General features: G+C 44.5%; 1 protein-coding gene across 2 annotated transcripts in view; it reads right to left on the bottom strand.

The window, feature by feature from the left end:
- Positions 1-27354, bottom strand: part of PDE4B (phosphodiesterase 4B) — a 346320-nt gene that overhangs the window by 280790 nt on the left and 38176 nt on the right. Inside the window, exon 1 of one of the 2 annotated variants that reach the window (XM_065410140.1) lies at positions 11587-11831. The exons of the other annotated variant lie outside the window; for it this stretch is intronic. Within the exon in view, the coding sequence (XP_065266212.1) occupies positions 11587-11822 (236 nt within the window). The 5' untranslated portion in view covers positions 11823-11831. Of the gene's footprint in view, positions 1-11586; positions 11832-27354 lie in introns of those variants that run through there. 2 annotated transcript variants of the gene reach the window in all.

Below are 27354 nucleotides of genomic sequence, written 5' to 3'. Positions count from 1 at the left end.
CTGAAAGTCATTTCTCTATCCAAATATGTGTATCATTAATGCATATGAAGTTATGAGAATTGTGTTGTATGGTGGTCACTAAAACATGCTATAAGTTGGGGAATCAGCCAGATATTAGCTCCCTAGAGGCAACAGCAAGGAAAGTAACCAACGCCTGGACAGGGTGTCAATGAACCCATCAACAACCATTGTCCAGGAAGGAAGCTACAATGCAATGACTCATCTGCATGAGGCCACACTAGGGGAACTGCTCAACTTTGCCTGGAGACTCAGCAATACACCCAGAAATGCCTGGACTTGTGTTTTCCAAGCACATGGACTGAGGGTATAAAACAGAAAGAGTGGCCATGTGCTGGGCCCTTCTCCTGCCCCCACCTACGCTGCAAGCAACTAAGACACTGAGAAGAAGACAAGACTCGAACAGAGGAGATTGGCTCAGATTTCAAGGGTGAAATCTGTATACTAAGGACTGCAATATCTGGGGGGGCAGCGGGGGACTGCTTAATCTAGTTGTTTCCCAGTCTAATAGGGTTGAGAGTTTAGACTGCTTGGTTATATTTTATTTCTTTTGGTAACTAACTCTGACCTTTTGCCTATCACTTAATATCACTTAAAATCTACCTTTTATAGTCAATACATTTCTTTAATTGTTTATCTTTACCAGTGAGTTTGTATGAAGTGAGCAAATCTGCTCAGGTTTGACAAAGGCTGGTGTATGTCCACTTTCCACTGTTGAAGTGGTAAACCAATTAATACATTTGCACTGCCCATCTTGAGCAGTGCAAGACAGTATATTCCTGGGGTACAGTGCTGGGAGCTGGGGGGATTTGGCTGGTGCCTTATTTATGAGTGGCTTTGGGAGCATTCATGCAATCTAGTTGGGTGTGGGGCTCCACATGCTGTTGTGCTGAGTGATAGCAGCACCTGGAGGGGTTTGCTGTTGGTCACTAGCAAGGCATTGTGAGAGATGGCCCAGGCTGGAGAGAGTTCAGGGGGCACAGCGGTACCACAGTCCCAGGCTCCACCCCGGGGGGAATCCCATCACAGAGATACTGATTTTTCCACAAATGTTTCCCCCTCAGAAGCTATGATTTCAAATAATATAGTGTGTTTACTTCTCACTTCCAAGATCTAGTCTGCTGGCTAGGTTAGAAATCAAACTGTGGCCAAAAAGGTTACTGTACAAGTTGGTTTCACAACCAAGATAAAAGATGTGCTGGAATAAAAAAAAAAAAGATTATGTATATACATATACAAACACACATGCACTATATGTTTCCGTAAGAATAAAAACATTCCTTACCAAGAACCACATCATGATGTGCCATACAGGTTATACAATCACATGATAAGAAATTAACATCATAGCAAGAAGTGAATGATACACACTGGACATACTAGAGGTCCATATAGAACTCTACTCTTCCACATGAATACAGTCTGACTCAGGGCAAACCGATAAAATTGCACACACACAGTTAACTCAATTAGCTGCTCTGCACAAGTTTTGCTTTCATATTATTAAAAATTTGCCATAGAGGCTGCTGCAGTAGGAATGTCCATGTTAAGCTTGAACTCACTGGCTTAGGGTATGTCTACACCCAGCCGCTAGTTCGGCGGCTGGCAATCGAAGTTCTGGGTTCGACTTATCGCGTCCAGACAAGACGCGATAAGTCAAACCAGGAAGTGATCGCCGTCGACTGCGGTACTCCAGCTAGACGAGAGGAGTACCGCGGAGTCGACGGGGGAGCCTGCCTGCCGCGTGTGGACCGAGGTAAGATCGAACTAAGGTACTTCGAACTTCAGCTACGTTATTCACGTAGCTGAAGTTGCGTACCTTAGTTCGATTTGGGGGGTGAGTGTAGACCAAGCCTTAGAGAAAGAGCAGCAGGATGAACACTGTGACACTGGAACCAGAGGGCCAAATTGAGCTCTGCTCTATGTAGGCAGCTTGATTCTATGTAGCACAAGCTCTCCTTGTTCCAGTCTCCTTCTCAATCCCCACCTCCTCTCCTAGCTCCTACTTAATTCAAACCATATATCAAAATATGACTCCCGCGGTCCATCTCTTATCCCTCAAGATGTCTCCTTCACACCATCCCCTCCCACTTCTTTCTCTCCTCTCTCATCCCTCCCTATAGAATGCCAAACTTGGCTCTGCACTTGCCCATCCAGCTGCCTTATCTTCCCCTGCAATTCCCTCTTGTTTTCCTGGTAATTAGCTATGTTTTCAGTTCTCAATAAAGCCAATAATTATAGCCTCATGGCCAAGTCTCTTCTTTCTATTCATCCTCCTCAATTGTACAGCTTCTGGCATGAAACACCTAATTGTCTCAACTAAGTCACACCACAGTATACAAGTGCACTTACCATAAGAGGCTAGTACATTGTTCAGCATGAAAGAGGTTAATTCCTTTACTATAATAAACCAAGCAACAGAGATTCACTGTTTCCCCCCACAGCATATTCATGTATCATTATTTAAAACCTCCTACACCCCACAGCAATAACTATTTTTAATGTTGAGAGATCAAAACAGCTTGAGCGAGTGAAAAATGCTTTTTCTTTCATTGGGAAGAGGTAGGGAATTTTATCTGATCAGATGAGTGAAAGAGGAAATTCAATCTCTACGTATTTTTGCTGCAAAATAAAAAAAATATTTCATATTAACAAATTGAATGTGGGCAGATATAAAAGACAATATTTTACCAAAAGGTATTTTCACCTCCTGCCACCCCAGACTCCATATAGACTTTACTATATGTATGGGCAATGATTCCTGTAGTGCAGAATTATCTACAGCTAATTCTATATCAAATATTGACTCGAATTGATATCAATATAGAAATCCACACACTCAAGCAATATTGTCTGTTGACTAATAAAACTCTGTATTTTCCGTAGGGCAGAAAGGAGTACATTATAAGGGCCAGGAGTGTATTATAACATGTAATACACCCTATGGCTCCACGTCTTCACTCTGGACAACGATTCCCAACACTTATTCAAATAATATCATACCAAGAACAGGCTCATACTGAACTATGCAAGGAACTGATTCACATTTCATAACCAACAACACACCATTCACCTACTCCTCCACACTGAACTTCAGTTTGACTGTAATCTTGGTGTTATTATATCTGACTCTGAAATCTCCTCCTCCTTCAATTCTCCCATGTTTGCAAATCTGCCTATCACCATCGCTGCAGCATTGTCTGTGCATGACACTGCCTCAATCCACCTCTGCAGAAATCACTATCCATATCCTTAATCCCTCTCCTCTTGATTATTGCAACACCCTCATACCCTAATAATTATAGAATTATATTGTGCTGGATTGGTTCATGAACTGCAACTATATCACAAATTATCAGAGTACTCCAATAGGGAAAAATTTACATCTTTCACTACAGACAAGACAATACAAAACCATTCGGTTTCATATAACATCTTTCACATCAAGTATCTACTTTAAAAAAACCCACAGGTATATCAAAGACAACAGTCTACAGCGTTAACTGCTGTTACTCAGACACACAGAAAATGAAAAAATGCACAAAGATTAAGTACAAAAAAGGGACCAGAGAACTGACAATTACAGATCTGCACTGAAAGCTAATCTACACTGCATAAATTATGGTGACAGATTCCCTGCACTTTATCAGTCTGTACTGGCAACCAACTCAAATGGATGAGAAAAACTGTACTTACTGGAGAGAGACACCATATATAATTCTGCGGCCAGCATACAGAATAGTTGGTGACATAGTGTAAGCATTTTATTTAATTTCAACTGTTCCTTAGTCACAGAGGCATGCACAAGGGGGGGGAGGGCACAAGCAGGGGCACAGCCCACCCCCAATAATGGGTGGGGTCACAAAGCTCCTCTGACCCCGAGGCTGCGGCAAGGTCACAGAGCTCCTCTGGCCCCGAGGCTGGGAGCTCACTGTCTCTTCCTGCCATGGCCCAGGGGCCAGAGGAACTCGCTCTCTGTCAGTGTTGGCCATGGCCGCAGGCTGGAGAATCTTTCTGCCACCGCCAGATCCCCAGGGCTGGAGAATCAATCTGTCCCTGCCACAGCCCTGGAGCTGGAGGAGCTGCCCCACCCCGCTTTTGCTATAATGGCTATAACAGCCAAATGGCTCAGATCCCCATGGGTTCATTATAGTAAGGGTGTATTGTATTTCCTCATAACATCATGAGTTTAACGTGCCCCTCCAAAAGCGGGCAAATTTAAATTCCTGCCCACGCCCCTGCTCAGTCAGTAATTCCTTTCAAATAAAATCAAAAACTTCTCTAAGAAACCATTTTTCATGTTATCTAAATGGTTAAATATACGACTGGGAGTCAGAACTCATGGGTTCTCAAAGCAGCTCAGCTACTGTGTCAATATGTGTCCACAGTAAATCACTTAATCTTTGTGTCTCCGTTTACAACTCTGTAAAAGTGGTAATATTTATTGCACACTTAAAAGGTTTGTTCTGATTTAGAGATATAAATTCCAGCAATATTCTCTATACTTAAAATGGGGGAATGCCTCTAGAACCACTAATATCCCTAGGACTGGAAGGAGTGTTTTAAATGCATCCACCATACTTACCACACAGGGATGAATTGAAGCTTAATTAATGAATTTTTAAAATCAAATTGAGGTCCTCAGATGAAAGGCTCTTTAAGACGTGTCATGCATTGTTATCAGACTTCATCATCTATTAGTAATCTAGTTTTCAAATTTAGATTTTTTTCCAGTGAATTCCACTCTCATTAGCTTGGGGAGTAGAAGATACATAAATACTAGAAATACATACTTAAATCCCTGTGCTTTTCTGCAAGAATAGATACCTCTCTGTGTACTTCAGAGAAATACTTATGCCCATCAAAATCACGAACCCCAGAGCTCTATGCTTTGCACTTTGTCTCTTTAATAGCTGTAGAATACTTTACAAAGTGTTTACACTTGCAAATAGTCTGCTTCAATTGTGACAGGGTGTTTTACCCACTTAAGTGGCAGGAGGAAATCTCTCGCTTCAGGCCTCCATCGATATAAGCAGGGTTCTTAGGAAACCTACAGGCAAAAAATGAGTTTTGGGATTTACTGCCATCCCCATTTCTGCTAATTTTTTCTTATTTATAGACCCTTAAAACCAGAGCTACTGAAGAGGAAGGAGGGAGGGAAATCATCTTCCTACCTTCATACCCTTAGGAACTTGCAATTTATTTAAGTAGTCTTTGCTCCAGAAAGTCTTCCTGGTAGATGTGTGAGGGAATATAGATTTCTGAAAGGCAACTGACTTGGTATGGCATGACATTTCAATTAAAAAACTAGAATGATACAAAATTAACATGGCACACATAAAATGGATTAAAAACTGGCTCACTGACTACTCTCAAAATGTAACTATGCATAGGGAATCTTCATTGAAAGTGTGTTTCTAATAGAGTCCCTTGGGGATCAGTTCTTTACCCTGCACTTGAATATTTTCATCAGTGACCTGGAGAAAAACATAAAATCATCCCTGATAAAATTTGCAGATGATATAAATACTGTGGGACTGATGAATAATGAAGCAGACAAGTCTCTGATACAGAGTGATCTGTGTAACTTGGTAAGCTGGGCACAAGGAAATAATGTGTGTTTCAGTGTGGCGAATTGTGAACTCATACATCAAGGAACAAAGAATGCAGGCCATATTTACAGGATGGAGGATTCTATCCTGGGAAGCAGTGATTCTGAAAAGGACTTGGAGGTCATGGTGGATAATCAGCTAAACATGAGCTTCCAATGTGACCCCAAAAGGACCAATATGATCCTTAGATGGATAAACAGGGATATATCAAGTAGGAGTAAAGAAGTTATATTACTTCTGTATTTGGCACTTGTGTGACCACTGCTGGGATACTGTAGGATGCCCTCAGTTCAGGAAGGATGTTGATCAAATGGAATGGGTTCACAGAAGAGCCATGAGAATGATTAAAGGATTAGAAAACAAGTCTTATAATGAAAAACTCAAGGAGCTCAATCTAGTTATCTTATCCAAGAGAAGGTTCAGGGGTGACTTGATCACAGTCTGTAACTACCTACATGGGGAACAAATATTTGATAATGGGCTCTTAAATCTTGCAGAAAAAGGTGTAAAATGATCCAATGGCTGGAATTTGAAGCTAGGCAAATTCAGACTTGAAATAAGGTGCACATTAACAGTTATGGTAATTAATCACTAGAACAACTTATCAGGGGTTATGGTGGCTTCTCCATTCCCGGCAATTTTTAAGTCAAGACTGAATGTTTTTCTAAAATATATGCTCCAGTTCAAACAGGAATTAATTCAAGGAAGCCCTATGTTATGTTATACAGGAGGCTAGACTATATAATCATAGTGATCCCTTCTGGCCTTAGAATCTATGAGGCATGAATGAAGAATATATAATATGCAAGATACCCTTCTCCTCTTATCCCTTTTTCTCTTAATTTTGACACAATATTATCTTTCCACCCCCTCACTCTGTATTTCCTGTCTCAATAGATAATTTAACACTGCAATGTGCCTGCATGTCAGCCAAAGTTCAGAGGAGAAATGGGAAAAGTCTAATGAGGAAGCAACAGCAGCTTCCTCACCCCAGTTTGATTGAAAAAAGCCTAAGAAGCAGCCAACTGCTCCCTGAAGAATGCAAACAGGCATATGGACCAGACTACATGGATCTAACAAACAAGTTTGGCACTCAGCAGTTAACAGAACTGAGGCAATATTCTACTACTGTTGTATAGCAAGCTTGAAACAACAGCCTTAAGCCATAATGTATTGGAGCTTCAGGGAGACAGGTTATGCTCAGATACTAGTCCAGTATAGTCCCAATTTTCCCCTAGGCAAAGGGAGAGGTCAATATAATGGCAGATATTCCCTGCTCCAGAAGTTTCGAAACTGTGAGGCAAATTCTCCCTCTAGCATCATCCTCCACTCCATGGAATCCCATGAAAGCTTCTCCACTGAAGCTTTGCGGGGACTGAGGACCCATGCCATGGTGTCAAGAAGGAGAGGCTGATGGAGGGGAAAATTTGCATCCTCAGCATACTCGACTCCTTAGGGGTAAGGTATCAGCAACCAAGTTGTTTTTATAATGGGCACAGCTACACCTAAAATGCTGCATTGGTACCGCTGCACCAATGCACCTGCATCACTGTAGCTCTTTAATGAAGACACTCCATGCCGACAGGAGAGAGCTCTCCCATCAGCATAGTTAAGCCACCTTCCCAAGAGGCAGTAGCTATGTTGACGGGAGAAGCCCTCCCACCAACACAGCTCTGTCTACACGGGGGTTAGGTCGGTATAACTCTGCCGCTTAAGGGTGTGGATTTTTCACACCCCGAGCGACATAATTACATTGATATAGATCTGTAGTGTAGACCAGACCAATGTTGTTTTAACTCAGTCTTGGTGCCTACAGCCTTCTCAAAGAGGGGATATTTAAAAAAAATTGTTTTACACAAGTGCAGATAGCTTGCCCGATAATGAGGCTCCTCCAGCAAAAGCAATGACCATCTGCATGAGTGGTAAGTGAACCTTGGTCATGGGTTCTAACATGGCCACTGTCCATGCAACAGAAATCAAAATTAGACTTGATCTTGCTTTCTTCTTGCCCTCTTTTCGCTGCATCACAAAGAGTCACACCAGCAAAATATTTTGAGGCACCTGATTATAGAATAAGTACCATTTCCTATGGTTTTAGGTGGCGCTCTCTTGGCCTTCATGGGATACAATAGGTTGGGAGAAGGTCCAATGATTAGGGCACTGGCCTGGGACTCAGGAGACCTAGGCTCAATTCCCCACTTTGTTACAGACTTCCTGTGTGACCTTGGGCGACTCATGTAGCTTCCCTGTGCCTCAGTTTCCCATCTCTAAAATGGAGATAACAGTACTGCCCTACCTCAGAGGAGTTTTGGTAGGATAACAGTATTGACAACCTCAAAAGATTCAGACATCATGAGTCAGACCTTAAAAATCACAACACCTTTAAAAAAAAAAAAGATATATTGTGATTTGGTCTGTCTTTAGATTTTTGAACTCCCCCTGTCTTCCCCCAGTGTGTATGTGACAACATTGTTGCCAACACTCCCAAATTTATTAAGGTGATTTTGGCCTTGCTGCAGGAGCTATCACCCCAAAATCTGCCCATCCTCCTGCCCAGCAATTGATTCTGGCCCACCAGCCCTGGTATCATTTCTGCCCCCAGTCACCACACATCAATTCTGCTCCCCTCAGATACAACAATAATGGGGGCCATCCACATAAGTACCTAAGATGGACAACCTGAAAGTCAACCTATAACTAATGGGCAGACTATAACTACTTGGGGCTTTTTACTTGACTACAGAAACAATTTTATGTGAACTGCCTGTTATCCTCAGCCATAATCAGTCCATCAGAGTTGAGCTTTTAAAAGCAACATTTCAATTCTAGTGGGTTGCCACTAGACAAGTCTTTACTATTTGCTTTCACCAGTGTAGACAGAGCTCATTTTGCAAGGCAACATGTGGCATATGCTGCAAGCTTTGACATGCCTACAGTAGGTTGTACAACTTTAGATAATTAGAAAGATCAGTAATTGTTCACTAGGCTTGGAACAAATTCAAAAGCTATCACTTTATCGTACCATACTAATTGACTTGTTAAATTCCAGAACTGGAAATTATTTTGTAATCAAAACAGGCTGTATTTTCAAAAATTAAGGACAGCATATGATTTATAATTTACCATACAGTATATTTTTAAAATATAAAGAAATATTTCCATTTCAGTTATGGTATATTCACCTCTGGAAGGATCCTCAGTCTGACAGAAGTAATTAAAGTATACATTTCCCAGTACACTTTATTTATCTCTCACATTGTATTTTCTTCATTTAGTACATATTTGATCTAAAAGAAAGATGGACGTATCAAAAATATCTAAAGCTACACTGTGCTTTCAGATAATATGGCCCCTGCACTCTATGACATTAACATGTAAAATAAACGGAAAGAAATAAAAATATTAGCCAAAATGAGGGAGAACATTGCAAAAACACGTTAGAAAAATCAGTTCATTTCAGTTCATTAAAAAGATAAGGCTCACCACACAGCACAGCTGGGGATTATGCATTACGAGATAGGGGAAGTGACCCAGGTCATATAAATATTATTAAAGAACTATTTAAAGTCTTGAGGACAAATATTTAAATAAAACTCTGTTAGAAACAGCAACATGTACTAGAGAGAGTATCTTTTGTATTTTTTTGTACAAGGAGGGCCCAATTCTGCCACTCTCTCATGCTGAAAAGGGCTTTACTCCTACAGTAGTGCCACTGACATCAACAATACTGCTCAGTGTGAATAAGGATGGCAGAATCAGATACTTAGAGAATAAAATTATTTTTAGACCTTCTACTATGAAAGATATAGGTTACAAGATATTTAATGCTGTATATCAATCTTCCCTGTATATTGATCTTCCGGATCTTCTGAGGATGTGGGGGGAAGAGGAAGGGGAGGAAACTTATTCTAAACAAAGAAAGCAAACAAGATATACAAACTAAAAGCACCCTATTTGCCAGGTATATGTAATACAGTTGCATAAAAATTCCAATAAAAAAGTTCTCTAAAAATTCAATAGTTCACTTTAATTTCAGTTGTTTCCCCTCATTTTGTAATCTGCTCAATAAAATTGAGAGTATGTACTGTTTGCTAGGTGGGGTGAGTTATACATACATATATGTTCAAAACGTACAATACATTACATTCTGGGATAGGTGGTTTTCTTGTATTTCTAATATCAATCTTAGTAGATGAGAAAAAAAATGTATATTATGCTCATCACCATTACATTGTAAAAACTCACAAAATTCAACAAGTGTTGTTACCTTTTTAAAAAAAATCTGGAATAGGAAAAACCCTAACACGTACGGACAAATGAAGACTCTTAATTTCCATCTGTCCCCATATTTTAAAAACATATTATGATTAAATATGCCAGGTTTAATTAAACCTTTCATATGTCTAATCATGAGTTTAATCTGATTACACCCCCAAACCCCACAAAAGTACCACTCTTCACAGTATATGTTCTCCCCCTCCACCTTGCCCCACATCAGCATGTATTGAGAAATTAACACCCCATTGTTCCCATGATGAGAAGATATAACGGACATTCAAGGGAATTCATGTATACAGCCCTAGACACTACTGGCTGGTAACAAATTAAAGGGCTAAATGAAGCTCAAGGCCATACTAAAGTTATTATAACAGTTTGGGTGCCATAATATTTTTTATAAAAAGAGATGCACCATTCCAGAACTATAAATTAGAATAAAAGGCTATCTTAAATGTACTGTATGTTACAAATGCATTAAAAAATTACATAATAAATTTGGTATTCTGGTATTCCTGTATGTACTATCAGTGTTTTTTCTTAAAAATTTCTTACAGATCGAGAGCCAGAACAACTGTTACAACTGCTAATTTGCTATAAACAAATATCTAAGGCAAAGGAGGTTTAATGCTTCATTTCAGAAAGTTCTTGCTTAAATGCAGCTTTGACCTTTATCCAACACAACTCAAATGCACCATTTTAAGAACAACATTCTACATTATGAAAGGAGGAACATACAAAGGGTAAATTATTTTTTGGTATATTAAAATGTCTGGTCCTTACAAATATATATGGGGTTCCCTCGGTCTCTCTTTCCTTCTCTGATTCAGTTCATAGAAAGGGAAGTTAATGAATGTGGCTGTGTGCGAGTGTGTTATACAAACATGCATGTTATTAAAAGTTTGGAGATTTGGCTCTGGTAGTTGACTACAGTATGTTTATATATAAAAAAAAGTTTTGTATAAAAAAAGCATAAACCACACACAATGAATTCAGGAGAGAAAATATGAACCACTCTTTCTTCTGTTAATCCTTTATGACTTGATTCACCTGGCTTAATACAGCAATTCCCTATATACTTTCACCAAGTGGTAATAAGCTTCAGCTCAAAATCAACTGTAACAGCATGCAAATTGCTGACTGCCCCAAAATGGTCAATTTAAAACATTTGACTCTTAGTTACAACCTTCTTTTAAAAGGAGGCTGAAAGAAGGCACAGCATTTTTACCAAACAAAAATAGTCAGAAGCCACTCACAGTAAAGTTATAGCCTTTACCAGCATTTAAGCCTGACAGTAACATAGAAAAAACAACCCAGTCTATGTCCTATTGTTACCTGCAATCAGAGTTGATATCGAAAGAAAAAGCATTTCAAAGATTCCTCTGAAAGAAATTCACATGCTTTGCCTACAATATGTCTATGAAAGTTCCTGGGTGCCTGTTTTATTCAATGAAGATTAACTACAGACGCATGCATTATAGGCTGCATGTATTCTGGAGAACAGAAGCTGAATGACAATTGTACAGGCACTGCATTGTAAGTATTTCAGCTGCCCTCTGTTCTGTTCATTTCACACTTGCAGTAAGTATTATGAATGGATCTCAGCTCATTTTTCAGCGTTAAAAACATAGCCTCACATGCACTGCCTTGTAAAGACGAATAGATATCAAACAGATCTTACCATGTATGTGCCACTGTGAAGCGACGGCGTTGACGGATGCTTTTATTCACCAGCAACTTTCTGAAAAAGCATGGAGAGTTCCTTGGAGAGCTGCGAGGTGAAATTTTTGGAGACGTGGGTCTGTTCCCTGGCAGTTTGGGAAGCTCAAGTTCTAAATGCATTTGTTCTTTGAAAGTCTTTATGTAAATATCTGACTCTGGAGCAGCAAGTTCCCTAGAAGAATCTTTTGCTGTCATAGCTTGAATGTTGTGTTAGCTTTCACCATTCAGAAAAAATAACAAAAAACACATCACATAGACATTGCTTCAGATTCAAACGCTGATAGATTGACAAAGCCTAGCCCAGTCATTCACAAGGCTGAGTCCCGAATGGAAAAGCTGCCTAAAACAACAGCAACCTAAATCGAAGAATGATAAGTCAGTGCTTTATCAGACAGAGCTTTATCAGCCCAGCTTTCTCTCTGAAAATGCGCCAAAGTGCTTTCTGTGTCAGTAGCCTCCTTGTGGATGTGGCTTGTCTGCAAGCTACACACTGACACTCACTGAATTCATTCAGCTGAACATACCAGCTCATGAAAAATTCATAAGAACTCCCTCCCGATCAAGCCTTTTAATAAAATACTTCATCAAGAAAAAAATACTGGCTTTGTCTGCATATACTAAGAAATAAAGCTGTTTACAAACATTACACAACAGTGTAACCTGGTTTATTCAGGCCCAACATAAAAATATCTTCATTCAGAATTATTTGTGTAACCCACACTGCAGTAGCTCCACCCATGACATGCTTATTGGCTCAATATTGTTTTGACAGCTGGACTCTATTCAGCCCTTCCTTATACTGTGTATGTGTCAGATTTTCATGACATTTTAAAGAGGGTTCTAACAGTTACAGTGGATCATGCTAATCTGCGTGCTCCCAAGCAGCCTCTATACACATCCTAAGGGTCCCTGATGACTTTTCTGAACCAACCCAATGCTAGCATGAGTGCATGATTTGCAAGAGGGAAAGGTGGGGAAGGGAAAAAATGCAAGTGTCAACCTAGCAGGGGAAAAAATGACAAAAGCTGCTAATTATTACCTGAAACTTTGGTAAAATCTTCAAGAATGTGTATCTTACAGTTGGAGTAGCATACTGTGGTGCAGTTCTCATTGCTATTATAATGGCTGAGTAGGAGCAAAACAAAAACCCTTATGGCAGTGTGAGCCCACATATCTGAAAGATAACTAAGAGCACTGGGATGGTCAGCAAAGGGTGACTGAAAGGAGATGGCTAATGCTGATGGTTGAGAAGTGTGTCAATTCCACTGGAGCAGGAGGAAATTAAAATAAAAGTTCAGATTTAAATTAAAAGTAAGAATGTTCTTTATGGATTTTTTTTTAAGATGAGCTAGTATTCTGAAATTTAATTATAGAATATAATCATAGAAATATAGGACTGGAAGGGACCTTGATAGGTCATCTAGTCCAGTCCCCTGCACTGAGACAGAACTAAGTATTATCTAGTCCAGTGGTTCTCAAACTTTAGCAAACCGATGACCCCCATTTGGATTTAAAATTTTTCGCGGACCCCCCCAAGCTACCCACTCAGCCCAAGGCCCCACCCCACCTCTTCCCCGCCTCCTTCTGCCCCCTCCCCCGAGCACACCCGTCCCCACTCCCCTCCCACCCTCCCAGCGCCTTCTGCACGCCGCTGAACAGCTGTTCCGTAGCATGCAGGAGGCACTGGGAGGGAGGGGGAGGAGTTGATTAGTGGGGCCAGCACCCCAGACATGACTCTGACCCCCTGGAGTACCCTCGAGGACCCACGGGCTCCTCGGACCCCAGTTTGAAAAACCCTGATCTAGTCCATCCCTGAAAGGTGTTCGTCTAACCTGTTCTTAAAAACCTCCAATGACGGAAATTCCACAGCCTCCCTAGGTAATTTGTTCCAGTGCTTAACTACCCTTGCAGTTAGCAAGTTTTTTCTAATATCTAACCTAAATCTCCCTTGCTGCAATTTAAACCCTTGTCCTGTTCTCAGTGGGAAAGAACAATTTATTCTCCTCCTCTTTATAACAACCTTTTATGTACCTGAAGACTGTCCTGTCCCCGCCTCTTTAGTCTTCTCTTCTCTGAACTAAACAAACACATTTTTTTCAATATTTCATTGTAGGTCATGTTTTCTAGACCTTTAATCGTTTTTGTTGCTCTCCTCTGGACTCTCTCCAATTTCTCCACATCTTTCCCAAGTGTGGTGCCCACAACTGGACACAATACTCCAGCTGAGGCCTTATTAGTGCTGAATGGAGTGGAAGAATTATTTCTTGTAATCTCAGTTATTACTCTGGAAAGGTGGTAGGCAAAAAGTGGGTGGGATGGTAGTACTATAATTTCTGGGCATTTTGGTTTGTCTTTGCTTTAGGTGTAGATAGGGCCAACTTTTACATATAAAAGGCAACAGAACCCAGGCAAGAAGTTTAGAGAGACGATTATCTTGTCTTCCTGTAAATTAGAGTTGTTGGTAGTTGGAATGGGATGCTAATGGCTGAGGAATAGCTAAGAACATCCTCCATATTTAAGCAGGAGAAGATGGCCCTTTAAATAGGAATAAAAAGTTATTTCCTAGATTGTGTGAAAAGTGAAGAAGGGAAAGATAGCCCGTATCAAGCCAGACCTACGAGGAAGTATTCTGGCCTCTCAATAGGAGTTGAATAAAGCTGCTAACATAACAATTACACAACACACCATCCTAACCTCAGGGTCTTACATAGCTCTTTTCATCTATAGAACTCAAAGCATTTTACAAAAGTGGGTAAGTCTTATTTAGCTTCATTTTTCTGATGGGGAAATTGAAACAGAAGTTAAGTGACTTGCCCAAGGTCTCACAGCAAGTCAATGGCCAGGTTGGGAGAAGGACCCAGGTCTCCCAACCTTCAGTCTATGCTCAATCCATTCTATTACTGTTACCTGTTTGCCTTCATTACCATTTCTTGGCAATATTATCAATAACACTGCTTGGTTAATGCTTATGTAATGTTCACTGTGATGCGTACAGACCTAAGACCTTTTCTTCCAATATTAGCATGGTGGTTTAAGTTGGGGAAAGGTGTATAACATGAAAAGTTATAAACTCAAAAGGGGGGGGGAACCTCCAAAATCACTAAATCTCTCTCTTCAGTACAGTTCTCCTTCAGGCCTAAAAGCTGCTGGCAACGTCCACATAGTGGGAATGGGCCAGAAAGCAGAAATACAGTAGAGAGCTTACCTCAATTGCTGCTATTCTGTATCCTTTTCCACCAGCACAAAGGTAGAAAAGACCTGTCAGCTCCCCTTCTAAAAGAGGGGATAATGAGATACTATGTTTCTAGACTCCACCCCAGTGGAATAAAGGGAAACATTTAATCCTTTCAGAACATCAGGTGTTAAATCGGCTGTTACATTACTCTTCACTTTGCCTGCATTGATAGATAAAAGACAAAAGAAAACCTAAGAATCATTCCAACAGATTAATAAAATTCATGCAAATGCTTAATCTGGAGTTCAAAGCAAAATTTAGGGATATTCTCTAACACATCATGAGGCAAAACAACCTATGGAGACTAACACTAAAACTCATTTATTTTAAAGAATATATGTTGCAGTTTGAAGAATTAATATTTCCGAACAAAAGCAAAATCCTTTAATAAGAATATATAAAAGCAGGGAGAAAGAGTGGGGATTATACAGTGGCTCAGAACACACAGCAAGAAAACCATGCAGCACAGAACAGATAAATATAAGGAGGTTACTTACCTGTAACTGGAGGTTCTTCGAGATGTGTTGTCCTTATCTATATTCCACTGAGACTTTACTCATGAGCGCCATGCATCCGGAGCTGGACAATTTGGAAGTAGTAGCGTCCGTTGGTCTGTGCATGCACTCTTGCTTCGCCTCAAGGTTTTGTCTGAAGTGATGAAGGGTGGGGCAGACTGACTACTTCTCCAATCAAACAGATCCACAGCAGAGGGGAAGGAGGGCGGGAAGTGGAATACTGATAGGGACCACACATCTCAAAGAACCTCCAGTTACAGGTAAGTAACCTCCTCTTCTTCTTAGAGTGATGGTCCCTATTGTATTCCACTGAGGGTGATTAACAAGCAGTACCTTGGATGGGACGGTTGAATGGAGAACAGTCGTGCTGAATGAGGCTTCTGTCACAGAGTCCTGCACCAAAACGTAGCTGTCCTACATGTCTGAAAGTGGCACATTGTGGAGGGTGGCCATAGTCAATTCCTGGGCTCTTGTGGAATGGGCTCTCATCCCAAGAAGTGGAGGCAGTCCTGACAACTGATAGCGGAGCATTAAGCACCCCAAATTCCTCTTGGAAATCCTTTTTGTGGAGATCGCCTGCCCTTTAATCCTCTCAGCTATAGTCTAAGAGACTTCCTGATTGGTCTCATCCTCTGCAGGTAGAAGGCCAAGGTCCTGAGGATGTCAAGGGAGTGAAAGCGCTGTTCCTTTGATGAGTTGTGAAGCTTTGAAAAGAAAGCAGGCAAGTGTATAGGCTGGTTGAGATGAAACCAGGATACAATCTTTGGTAGAAACTTGGGGTGCAGGCACAGGGAGAGTCTGTCCTTATGGAATGTGGTGAAAGGGCCCCATCATGGCCCCAAGTTCACTTAGGCTTCTCGCTGAAGTAATAGCCATTAGGAAGGCAACATTCATGGAAAGGAGGGACATGAAGCCAGTGGCTCAAAGGGCGGTTTCATTAACACTGATAGAACAAAGTTGAGGTCCCATTGGGGGGTGATAGGTTGTATGGGTGAGGAAGTCCTGAGAAGATCTTTCCAAAACCTGGTAGTCAACAGATGTGTAAATACTGAGTGTCCTTCCACGGGAAGGTGGAAGGCGCTGATAGTTGCTATGTGGACCTTGAGATAATTGAGCGCGAGTCCCAATGTCTTTAAGGACAAGAGGTAGTCCAAAAGAAGGGGAATGTCCACTTCCTCTGGGAAAAGCACTTTCTGATGGGCCCCAGAGGCAAAGCGTTTCCACTTGGCCTGATAGGAACACCTCATGAACTATTTTCTGCTGCTGGAAAGGATGTCTTGTACTGCCCATGAACACTCCCATTCTAGAAAAGATGCCCATTCAAATAACAAGCTCAGTGGTGAAGTGTTAGTGGATCGGGATGTCTGATCCTGCCGTTGTGTTCTATGAACAGTTCTGGGAAAGCGGTTAGGGGAAGTAGAGGAATTTAGCAGAGTTAAATTGAATTAACCCTGCACCCGTCCACACAACGAAGCCATTTACTTCGACATAAAGGGCTCTTAAAATCGATTTCTCTACTCCTCCCCGATGAGAGGAGTAGCACCGAAATCGACATTGCCATTTCGAATTAGGGTTAGTGTGGCCGCAATTCAACGGTATTGGCCTCCGGGAACTATCCCACAGTGCACCATTGTGACCGCTCTGGACAGCAATCTGAACTCTGAAGATGTGAGCATCATGAACCCTTCCCAGCCATCCCACGTTAATGTTGGTGAAACGTCCCTTGTGATCCACCAGTGCTTTCAGCACCATTGAAAAGTACCCCTTGTGGTTTATGTACTGGCTGCCCTGGTGCTCCGGTGCCAAGATAGGGATATGGGTTCCATCTATCGCCCCACCACAGTTAGGGAATCCCATTGCAGCAAAGCCATCCACTATGACCTGCACATTTCCCAGAGTCACTACCTTTGGTAGCAGCAGCAGCTCAGTGATTGCTTTGGCTACTTGCATCACAGCAGCCCCCACAGTAGATTTGCCCACTCCAAATTGATTCCCGACTGACCGGTAGCTGTCTGGCGTTGCAAGCTTCCACAGGGCTATCGCCACTCGCTTCTCAACTGTGAGGGCTGCTCTCATCTTGGTATTCTGGCGCTTCAGGGCAGGGGAAAGCAAGTCACAAAGTTCCATGAAAGTGCCCTTACGCATGCGAAAGTTTCGCAGCCACTGGGAATCGTCCCACACCTGTAACACTATGCGGTCCCACCAGTGTGTGCTTGTTTCCCGGGCCCAAAATCGACGTTCCACAGCTAGAACCTGCCCCATTAACAGCATGATCTCCAAAGCACCAGGGCCCACGGTTTGAGAGAATTCTGTGTCCATGTCCATGTCCTCATCACTCTCGTCACCGCGCTGCAGTTGCAGCCTCCTCCTCGCCTGGTTTTCCAGGCTCTGGTTCAGCATAAACTGCACGATAATGCGCGAGGTGTTTACAATGTTCATTACTGCTGTCTTGAGCTGAGCAGGCTCCATGCTATGGTATGGCGTCTGCACAGTTCACCCAGGAAAAAAGGTGTGAAACGGTTGTCTGCCGTTGCTTTCACGGAGGGAGGGATGAGGCTGTACCCAGAACCACCAGCGACAATGTTTTTTACCCCATCAGGCATTGGGATCTCAACCCAGAATTCCAATGGGCGGGGGAAACTGCGGGAACTATGGGATAGCTATGGGATAACTACCCACAGTGCAATGCTCCAGAAGTCGATGCTAGCCTCGGTACATGGACACACACTGCCAAATTAATGTGCTTAGTGTGGCCACATGCACTCGACTTTATACAATCAGTTGCCAAAAATCGAATTCTGTAAATTCGGATTAATCCCGTGGTGTAGACATACCCTAAGTCCTGCATTGGGTGAAGATGTCATTTATTATGGAGTCGTGAAGCCCCCACTCGTGACTCCCCGGCAGCTAGGCTGCCGACAACAGGATCTTGTGGGCAATGCACCAGTCCCATAGACTGACCACTTCTGCACATAGAGCAGTCAACCTTGTTTGTTGATGTAATAAATGGTGGTGGTGTTGTCCAACATAAGAACATGATGGGAGCAAATGAAAGGTAGAAACACTTGATGTGCTCCGCGTACCGCCTGGAGTTCCAGAAAGTTGATGTGCATCCTGGATTCCCGAGGGGTCCATGTCCCTTGCATCTTGTGGGCTCCCATGTGCTCTCCCCATCCTGTGAGGGATGCATCCGTGACAACCATCCTGTCCATGGAGGATGGGAGAAAGGGGATCCCTGTCCAGACCTGCCGCAGGAGGGAAGAGAGCATGGGGTGCGGGGGAGGGGAATTGTCAGCATAAGGTCCATGGCATGTTGTGTAGGTGAGTACACGCTCTGGAGCCACATCTGTAGACAGCGAAGGTGGGGCAAGCAAAGGCAGTGACCTCTGTGCAGGCTGCCATGTGTCCAAGGAGAGATAAGGAAGTCCTGACTGGGACAGACGAACTGTTGACCACCTGGGTGATGAGTTCCTGCAGAGTCTGGAACCTATCCCTTAATAAGTAAGCTTGTGACCGAGTTGATGGAGGCCCCTATGAAGTCTAGGAACTGTGTGAGAATCAAAGTTGATTTTTCAACATTAAAGCTGACTTCCAGGGATGAAAGGAGTCTGAACAACATGGAAGTCAAGATTCAAGCTTCGTCTCTGGATTGTGCTGCTAGAAGCCAGTCACTGAGATAGGGGAAGTGACGGAGGTGGGCTTCTATGACAGAGAAAACTTTGGAGAAGTCCCAAGGAGCAGTAGTGAGTCCAAATGGTAGGACCCTGTACTGAAAATGCTGATGGCCCACAGTGAACCCCAAGAATCTTCTGTGGGTTGGATGGATGTCTATGTAAAAATTGGTGTCCTGTATATTGAGAGCCATAAACCACATGTCTTTTTCTAGAGACAGTATGATCTGCTAAGGTGGCCATACAAAACTTGGGCTTGTGGATAAAGTGGTTGAGGCAATGGAGATCCAGGATTGGCCTCCACCCTCCCTTCTTCTTGGGTACAGGAAGTAAGTCAAATAGAACCCTGTGCCCTGGTAGTTCAGAGGAACATGTTCTATAGCTCCCCTTTGCGGTAAGAAAGCCACTTCTAGGGCCAGGATATTATCATGAGAGTGGTCCCTGAAAAGGGATCGAGGCGGGGGACATGGATAGAGGTAGAGTGGGGAACTCTATTGTATAGCAATAGTGGATGACATACAGGACCCACTTGTCCATTGTTATTGCACTCCAGGCAGGTAAGGAGAGTGTTAGATGACCCCCAAAGGAGGTGGGTAGGTTGCATTTCCATGGTGGTTGACAGCACTCTAGCGGCACTCAAATATCGTTTCTGAGAGGTTTGAATGTGAGATGATGAAGATTGCGAAGGAAGACACAGGGAGCCAGATCATTGGAGCTTACGAGTAGGTTCTTATGGCCTCTGGTGGAAGAACTGGGGAGTCCTGAATCTATGTAGGTGGCAGGTGGTAGAACTTCTGCTTGGGTGCAGGTGTATTGATACCCAGGATCGAAGTCTGACTCTGGAATCCTTGAAAGAGTGGAGGGAATTGTTGGTCTTCTGATTAAACAGGTGCGATTCATCAAAAGGAAGGTCCTCAATGGTATTCTGCACCTCTCTGGGAAAACCTGATGAGTGCAACCATAATTCCCTCTGTATGACAATGCATGTGGCCAAAGAGTGTGATGAGGTATTCGCAGCATCCACGGCTGAATGTAGCACCATTCTAGCCACCAACTTGTCTTCCTCCAGGATATACTGGAAACATATTCAATCTAGCTGAGGCAGCTTTTCAGTAAAGTCCTTCAATTTACTGTAGTTAAAGAAGTAATATTTGGCTAACAAGGCCTGATAGTTTGAAATTAGAGGCATGTTGAAGAGAAGACCTTGTGTCCCAAAACATCTAAGCATCTGCCCTCCTTATCTGTCAGGTTAGTGCGCTGGTGTTGCTGCCTGGACTGTTCTTTGTTGCTGCTTGCAACACCAGGGAATTGGGGGGGCAGGGGTGAGAAAAGGAACTCTGATCACTTAGCTGGTACGTAGTCCCTCTTCTCTGTCTCCTTGGGGGTTGTGCTTGTTTGGACAGGTTGGAGAATGGCATCATTGATTGGTAGAGCAATGCTGCTCGGTACCAAGGAATAAAGGATGTCCAGGAGCTGGTGCTATTCGTCTTGTACTTCCTCCAGTGGAATATGAAGTTCATCCACCACCCTTTGCAGGAGTTCTTTAATTGCTGAAAGTCATCTGAAGGTGAGGAGGAGGCTGAAGTTACTGAAGCATCTGGAGAGGATGATGGGAAACGCTCTTGCTCTGGCGGTACTGTCACAACTGGACTCATCGGTTTGTCCTCCATAATCGGTTTAGAGCGCCTGCTTGAGCGCGCCCTAAGCGGCGATAGGGCAAAGCCTCCCTGGCTGAATGGGCAGGTTCCAAGGGTGGGTTTTGGGGCCAGGATCACTGATAGAGGCAGCAAGATGGATCTGGCAGATGTTGCGGAGGGCCCCATGGAAAGGGCAACCAATAATTTCCCTGCTTCTGGAAAGGAGGGTACTGCCACACTGCTGGCAGTCCTTTAGAGTACTCATAGTGGCGTAGGGAATGGGCGGCCTTTGTGCTCCATTGGAATCCTCCAATGACGAGAACTCAGATCCCAGTTCCAATGGTGGTACCATCAGAGCCAGTGGAAAGATGTAAACCACAGGCAGATAAGTCAAAGCGTGACCTGATTTCACCAAGTCCTGGATAGGAGATCAGACCTTCCTAGTGCAGTTTGCAGAGGAAGCCGTGGATAACTCAGTTCTCTAGGATGAGCCACTCGTGTGGTTCCAGTGATTTCTCCAATCGTCCCAGTGATAACGATATCTGTTCCATAGTTGGAGCCGGTGCCGGAGCAGAGGACTGCCCCAGAACTCAAAGATCCCTTGTCTTAAGGGAGGCAGACATTGAGGGCGGACACAGTGCTCAGTACCGGGGGATCCGCTGGTCTGCGTGATTTTTTGTTGTGCTTGTGTGCCTTGGAATGTTCTGTCTCTCTGTGGCTGGAACTCGTGGAAGGCACATTGTCCTTCTTTGGTTTGGAGGAAGACTTACTGCACGCTTCCTTGCCTCCCAATTAGGCCCTGTCATGGGGTCCATAGTGGCAGTACCATCGGAGCCCGACTCAATCTCTGTAGCCAGAGGTGCACTCCTGGCTTGCTCAGGCTAATATACAGAATTGGTTCCCTGGCCTGGGTTGGACTAAGGCCTCATGGCGACTTCCATGAAGTGCTTCTTGAGGTGGAGAGCCTGGCCTGGTCGGGTATAGCTATTGGCCAAACTTACCTAGAACATGGTGTTTCCAATAATGTTAATTTGAAATAACTAACAGCCTGAGTCTTCTCCTGAACTTGGCTGTCTCTCTAGTTCTGTCTACAAGACAGACTCTCCAAAACCTTTAATACTCCTGATTTGGCACTAATAAGACTCATTTAGAGGTGATCCAGCAGAATGATCATGTCTCTATTCAGAATCCTAGCACATAAAATGCCCTGTAATACTCTTCAAAACAAAATAACCTTTACTTTTTATGAGCAAAATACATGGGATGTGAAACACTGATAGCTAATTGACCTGTAGAACAGGCAGCTGAAAGAACTTGATGATAAAAGTGAAGAGAGGGGCTACAAAGCCAACCGAATTCAATCAAATACACATTAAAGGAAAAGGAATGAAAACTGAACTTGGAGGAAAAGACAAGGTGTAATTCAGTTTACAATGGGGGAGATTGGTTTTTACTTTGAGCTTTTGGTGTGGACAATTCCTTGCAAAACATAAAAGAAAGTAAAAAATCCTAGAGTTGAGGGGGAAAAAACCTAATACACTCCATGTATCTGATGAAGTGGGTTTTAGCCCACGAAAGCTTATGCCCAAATAAATTTGTTAGGCCTGGTCTACACTACGAGTTTAGGTCGACTTTAGCAGCGTTAAATCGAATTAAGCCTGGACACGTTCACACGACGAAGCCCTTTCTTTCGACTTAAAGGGCCCTTTAAACCGGTTTCTTTACTCCACCTCCGACGAGGGGATTAGCAATAAAATCGGCCTTAGCGGGTCGGAATTGGGGTAGTGTGAACGGAATTCGACGTTATTGGCCTCCGGGAGCTATCCCACAGTGCTTCATTGTGACCGCTCTGGACAGCACTCTCAACTCAGATGCACTGACCAGGTAGACAGGAAAAGCCCCACCAACGTTTGAATTTCATTTCCTGTTTGCCCAGCGTGGAGAGCACAGGTGACCACGCAGAGCTCATCAGCACAGGTAACCGTGATGGAGTCCCAGGATCGCAAAAGAGCTCCATCATGGACCGAACGGGAGGTACGGGATCTGCTCGCCATATGGGGAGATGAATCAGTGCTAGCTGAACTCCGTAGCAGTAAACGAAATGGCAAAATATTAGAAAAGGTCTCCAAGGCCATAAAGGACAGAGGCCATAACAGGGACGCACAGCAGTGCCGCATGAAAATTAAGGAGCTAAGGCAAGCCTACCACAAAGCCAGAGAGGCAAACGGAAGGCCCGGGGCAGAGCCGCAAACATGCCGCTTCTACGCGGAGCTGCATGCCATGCTAGGGGGCGCAACCACCACTACCCCAACCGTGTGCTATGACTCCCTCACTGGAGAAACACACAGGGAAGCGGGTTCAGGGTACGAGGAAGATGAGGATGAAGATAATGTAGATAGCTCACAGCAGCAAGGAAGCGGAGAAACTGGTTTCCCCAACAGCCAGGATATGTTTATCACCCTGGACCTGGAACCAGTAACCCCCGAACTCACCCAAGGCGTGCTCCCAGACCCTGAGGGCACACAGGGGACCTCTGGTGAGTGTACCTTTGTAAACATTACACATGGTTTAAAAGCAAGCGTGTTTAATGATTAATGATTAATTTGCCCTGGCAATCGCGGCCAGTAAAGCTACTGGAAAAGTCTGTTAACCTGTATGGGGATGGAGCGGAAATCCTCCAGGGACATCTCCAGAAAGCTCTCCTTCATGTACTCCCAAAGCCTTTGCAAAAGGTTTCTGGGGAGGGCTGCCTTATCCCGTCTGCCATGGTAGGACACTTTACCACGCCAGGCCAGTAGCACGTAGTCTGGAATCATTGCATAACAAAGCATGGCAGCATATGGTCCCGGTGTTTGCTGGCATGCAGACAACATCCATTCCTTATCGCTCTTTGTTATCCTCAGGAGAGTGATATCATTCATGGTCACCTGGTTGAAATGGGGCGATTTTATTAAGGGGACATTCAGAGGTGCCCCTTCCTGCTCTGCTGAACAGAAATGTTCCCCGCTGTTAGCCACGCGGTGGGGGGGCGGGATGAAGTGATCATCCCCGAGAATTGGGTGTGGGGGGGGGGGGGGTTAGTTGGGTTTGTGCTGCATGTTAACCCGGAAACCGCAGCCCCTCCTTTTACATTGCAAACCCATTTTAAATGGCCAACCCAACGGGTGCTTGGTATGGGAAATGAGGGCGCTACTGTTTGAAACCATTCCCACATGTTAAGAAGGTTAAAAAAGCCAAAAGACTGTGGCTTACCATGGCTGCCTGCAAGCCGAAATCTGTTGCCTGGCACTGCATGAGTGATCTCTCACACCAAACCGGCAGGCCCTCAATATAAGAGGAAAAATGCGACCTTGTAACGAAAGCACATGTGCTGTGTAATGTGAACATCAAAATTTAACGTGAAAGAGTGTACCCATTGTTCTCTAAAATGTGTCTTTTTTTTAAAACCACCTCTCCCTTCTCCTCCACCAGCTGCAAATGTTTCTCCTTCACAGAGGCTAGTGAAGATTAGAAGGAGAAAACGGCGGACTCGGGATAATATGTTCACGGAGCTCCAGATGTCCTCCCACGCTGACATAGCACAGCAGAATGCGTGGAGGCAGTCAATGTCAGACTACAGAAAAGCACAATATGAACGAGAGGAGAGGTGGCGGGCTGAATCGCGGGATGAACAGAGCAAGTGGCGGGCTGAAGATGATAGGTGGCGTCAGCTTGCAGACAGAAGGCAAGAGTCAATGCTCCAGCTGCTGGAGCATCAAACTGATATGCTCCAGCGTATGGTTGAGCTGCAGGAAAGGCAGAAGGAGCTGAGACCGCTGCTACAGCCCCTGTGTAACCAACAGCCCTCCTCCCCAAGTTCCATAGCCTCCTCACCCAGACGCCCAAGAACACGGTGGGGGGGCCTCCGGCCACCCAGTCACTCCACCCCAGATGATTGCCCGAGCATCAGAAGGCTGGCCTTCAATAAGAGTTAAAGATTTAAACTGCAGTGTGTCCTTTTCCTTTCTTCCTCCCCCACCCATCCCGGGCTACCTTGGCAATTATCCCCCTAGTTGTGTGATGAATTAATAAAGAATGCATGAATGTGAAGTAACAATGACTTTATTGCCTCTGCAAGTGGTGCTCGAAGGGGGGAGGGGAGGGGAGGGTGAGGTGGTTGGTTTACAGGGAAGTTGAGTGAACCGTGTGGGGGGGGGGCGGAGGGTTCATCAAGGAGAAACAAACAGAAATTTCACACCGTAGCCTGGCCAGTCACAAAACTCGTTTTCAAAGCTTCTCTGGTGCGCACCGCGCCCTGCTGTGCTCTTCTAACCGCACTGGTGTCTGGCTGTGCGTAATCAGCGGCCAGGCGATTTGCCTCAACCTCCCACCCCGCCATAAATGTCTCCCCCTTACTCTCACAGATATTGTGGAGCACACAGCAAGCAGCAATAACAATGGGGATATTCTTTTCGCTGAGGTCTGAGCGAGTCAGTAAGCTGCGCCAGCGCGCTTTTAAATGTCCAAATGCACATTCCACTACCATTCGGCACTTGCTCAGCCTGTAGTTGAACAGGTCCTGACTACTGTCCAGGCTGCCTGTGTACGGCTTCATGAGCCATGGCATTAAGGGGTAGGCTGGGTCCCCAAGGATCACGATAGGCATTTCAACATCCCCAACGGTTATTTTCTGGTCCGGGAAGAAAGTCCCTTCCTCCAGCTTTCGAAACAGACCAGAGTGCCTGAAGACGCGAGCATCATGTACCTTTCCCGGCCATCCCACGTTGATGTTGGTGAAACGTCCCTTGTGATCCACCAGGGCTTGCAGCAGCATTGAAAAGTACCCCTTGCGGTTTATGTACTCGGTGGCTTGGTGCTCCGGTGACAAGATAGGGATATGGGTTCCGTCTATCACCCCACCACCACAGTTTGGGAATCCCATTGCAGCAAAGCCATCCACTATGGCCTGCACGTTTCCCATCAGCAGGTCTTTGATTGCCCTGGCAACTTGGATCACAGCAGCCCCCACAGTAGATTTGCCCACTCCAAATTGATTCCCGACTGACCGATAGCTGTCTGGCGTTGCAAGCTTCCACAGGGCTATTGCCACTCGCTTCTCAACTGTGAGGGCTGCTCTCATCTTGGTATTCTGGTGCTTCAGAGCAGGGGAAAGCAAGTCACAAAGTTCCATGAAAGTGCCCTTACGCATGCAAAAGTTTCGCAGCCACTGGGAATCGTCCCTCACCTGCAACATGATGCGGTCCCACCAGTCTGTGCTTGTTTCCCGGGCCCAGAATCGGCGTTCCACAGCATGAACCTGCCCCAGTAACACCATGATTTGCACATTGCTGGGGCCTGTGCCTTGTGAGAGGTCTATGTCCATGTCAATTTCCTCATCACTCTCATCACCGCGCTGCAATCGCCTCCTCGGCTGGTCCTGGTTTTGCTTTGGCATGTCCTGGCTCTGCATATACTCCAGGACAATGCGCGTGGTGTTCATAGTGCTCATAATTGCCGCGGTGATCTGAGCGGGCTCCATGATCCCAGTGCTATGGCGTCTGGTCTGAAAAAAGGCGCGAAACTAGTATCTGATGGACAGAGGGAGGGAGGGGCGAGTGACAACATGGCATACAGGTACAGGGAATCAAAATCAACAAAGGTGGCTGTGCATCAGGGAGAAACACAAACAACTGTCACCCAGAATGGCCCCCCCAAAGATTGAACTCAAAACCCTGGGTTTAGCAGGCCGTTGATTTCACGGAGGGAGGGGGAAGCAAATGAATACAGAACAAATCTATTTTTTACATCTTAAGCTGGCAGACGACAGTGCAGCATGACTGATAGCCCTCGGCATCTTCTGGGTGCTTGGCAGAAAATAGCATACTACGACTGATAGCCATCATCGTCAAGACAGTTCAATAGGACTGAGCATGTCTGCCCAGGTGCCCATGATTGACAGCCACTGCAGTACGACAACGACGGATACCAATCGTAATATACCATCTTCTACCAAAAGACATGGGGCTGCTGCTGTGTGCAATGCAGCCCCACGCCTGCCAACCCCACGTCTGCCAGCACCCAGATCGCCGATGAAGGCTACCAGTCATACTGCACCATCTACTGCCAAAAGGCAATTAGCTGCTGCTGTGTAGCAATGCAGTACCACGTCTGCCGGCACCCAGAGGACATATGGTGATGCTGAGCTGAGCTGAGCGGGCTCCATGCTTGGCATGGTATGTTGTCTGCACAGGTAACCCAGGTAAAAAGGCGCGAATCGATTGTCTGCCGTTGCTCTGACGGAGGGGGAGGTGCCTGACGACATGTACCCAGAACCCCCCGCGACACTGTTTTGCATCATTCAGGCATTGGGATCTCAACCCAGAATTCCAATGGGCGGCGGAGACTGCGGGAACTGTGGGATAGGTACCCACAGTGCAACGCTCCGGAAGTCGACGCTAGCCTTGGTACTGTGGACGCGGTCCGCCGACTTAATGCACTTAGAGCATTTTATGTGGGGACACACACAATCGGCTGTATACAACCGATTTCTATAAAACCGGCTTCTATAAATTCGACCTAATTTCGTAGTGTAGACATACCCTTAGTCTCTAAGGTGCCACAAGTACTCCTCCTCCTTTTTGCTGATACAGACTAACACGGCTACCACTCTGAAACCAAACTTTGAGGGTA

Source organism: Emys orbicularis, chromosome 8, assembly GCF_028017835.1.
Source record: "Emys orbicularis isolate rEmyOrb1 chromosome 8, rEmyOrb1.hap1, whole genome shotgun sequence".
Classification (NCBI taxonomy): Eukaryota; Metazoa; Chordata; order Testudines; family Emydidae; genus Emys; species Emys orbicularis.
The sequence above is the reverse complement of the archived record's forward strand: the minus strand, read 5'-3'. Positions and strand labels throughout refer to the sequence as shown.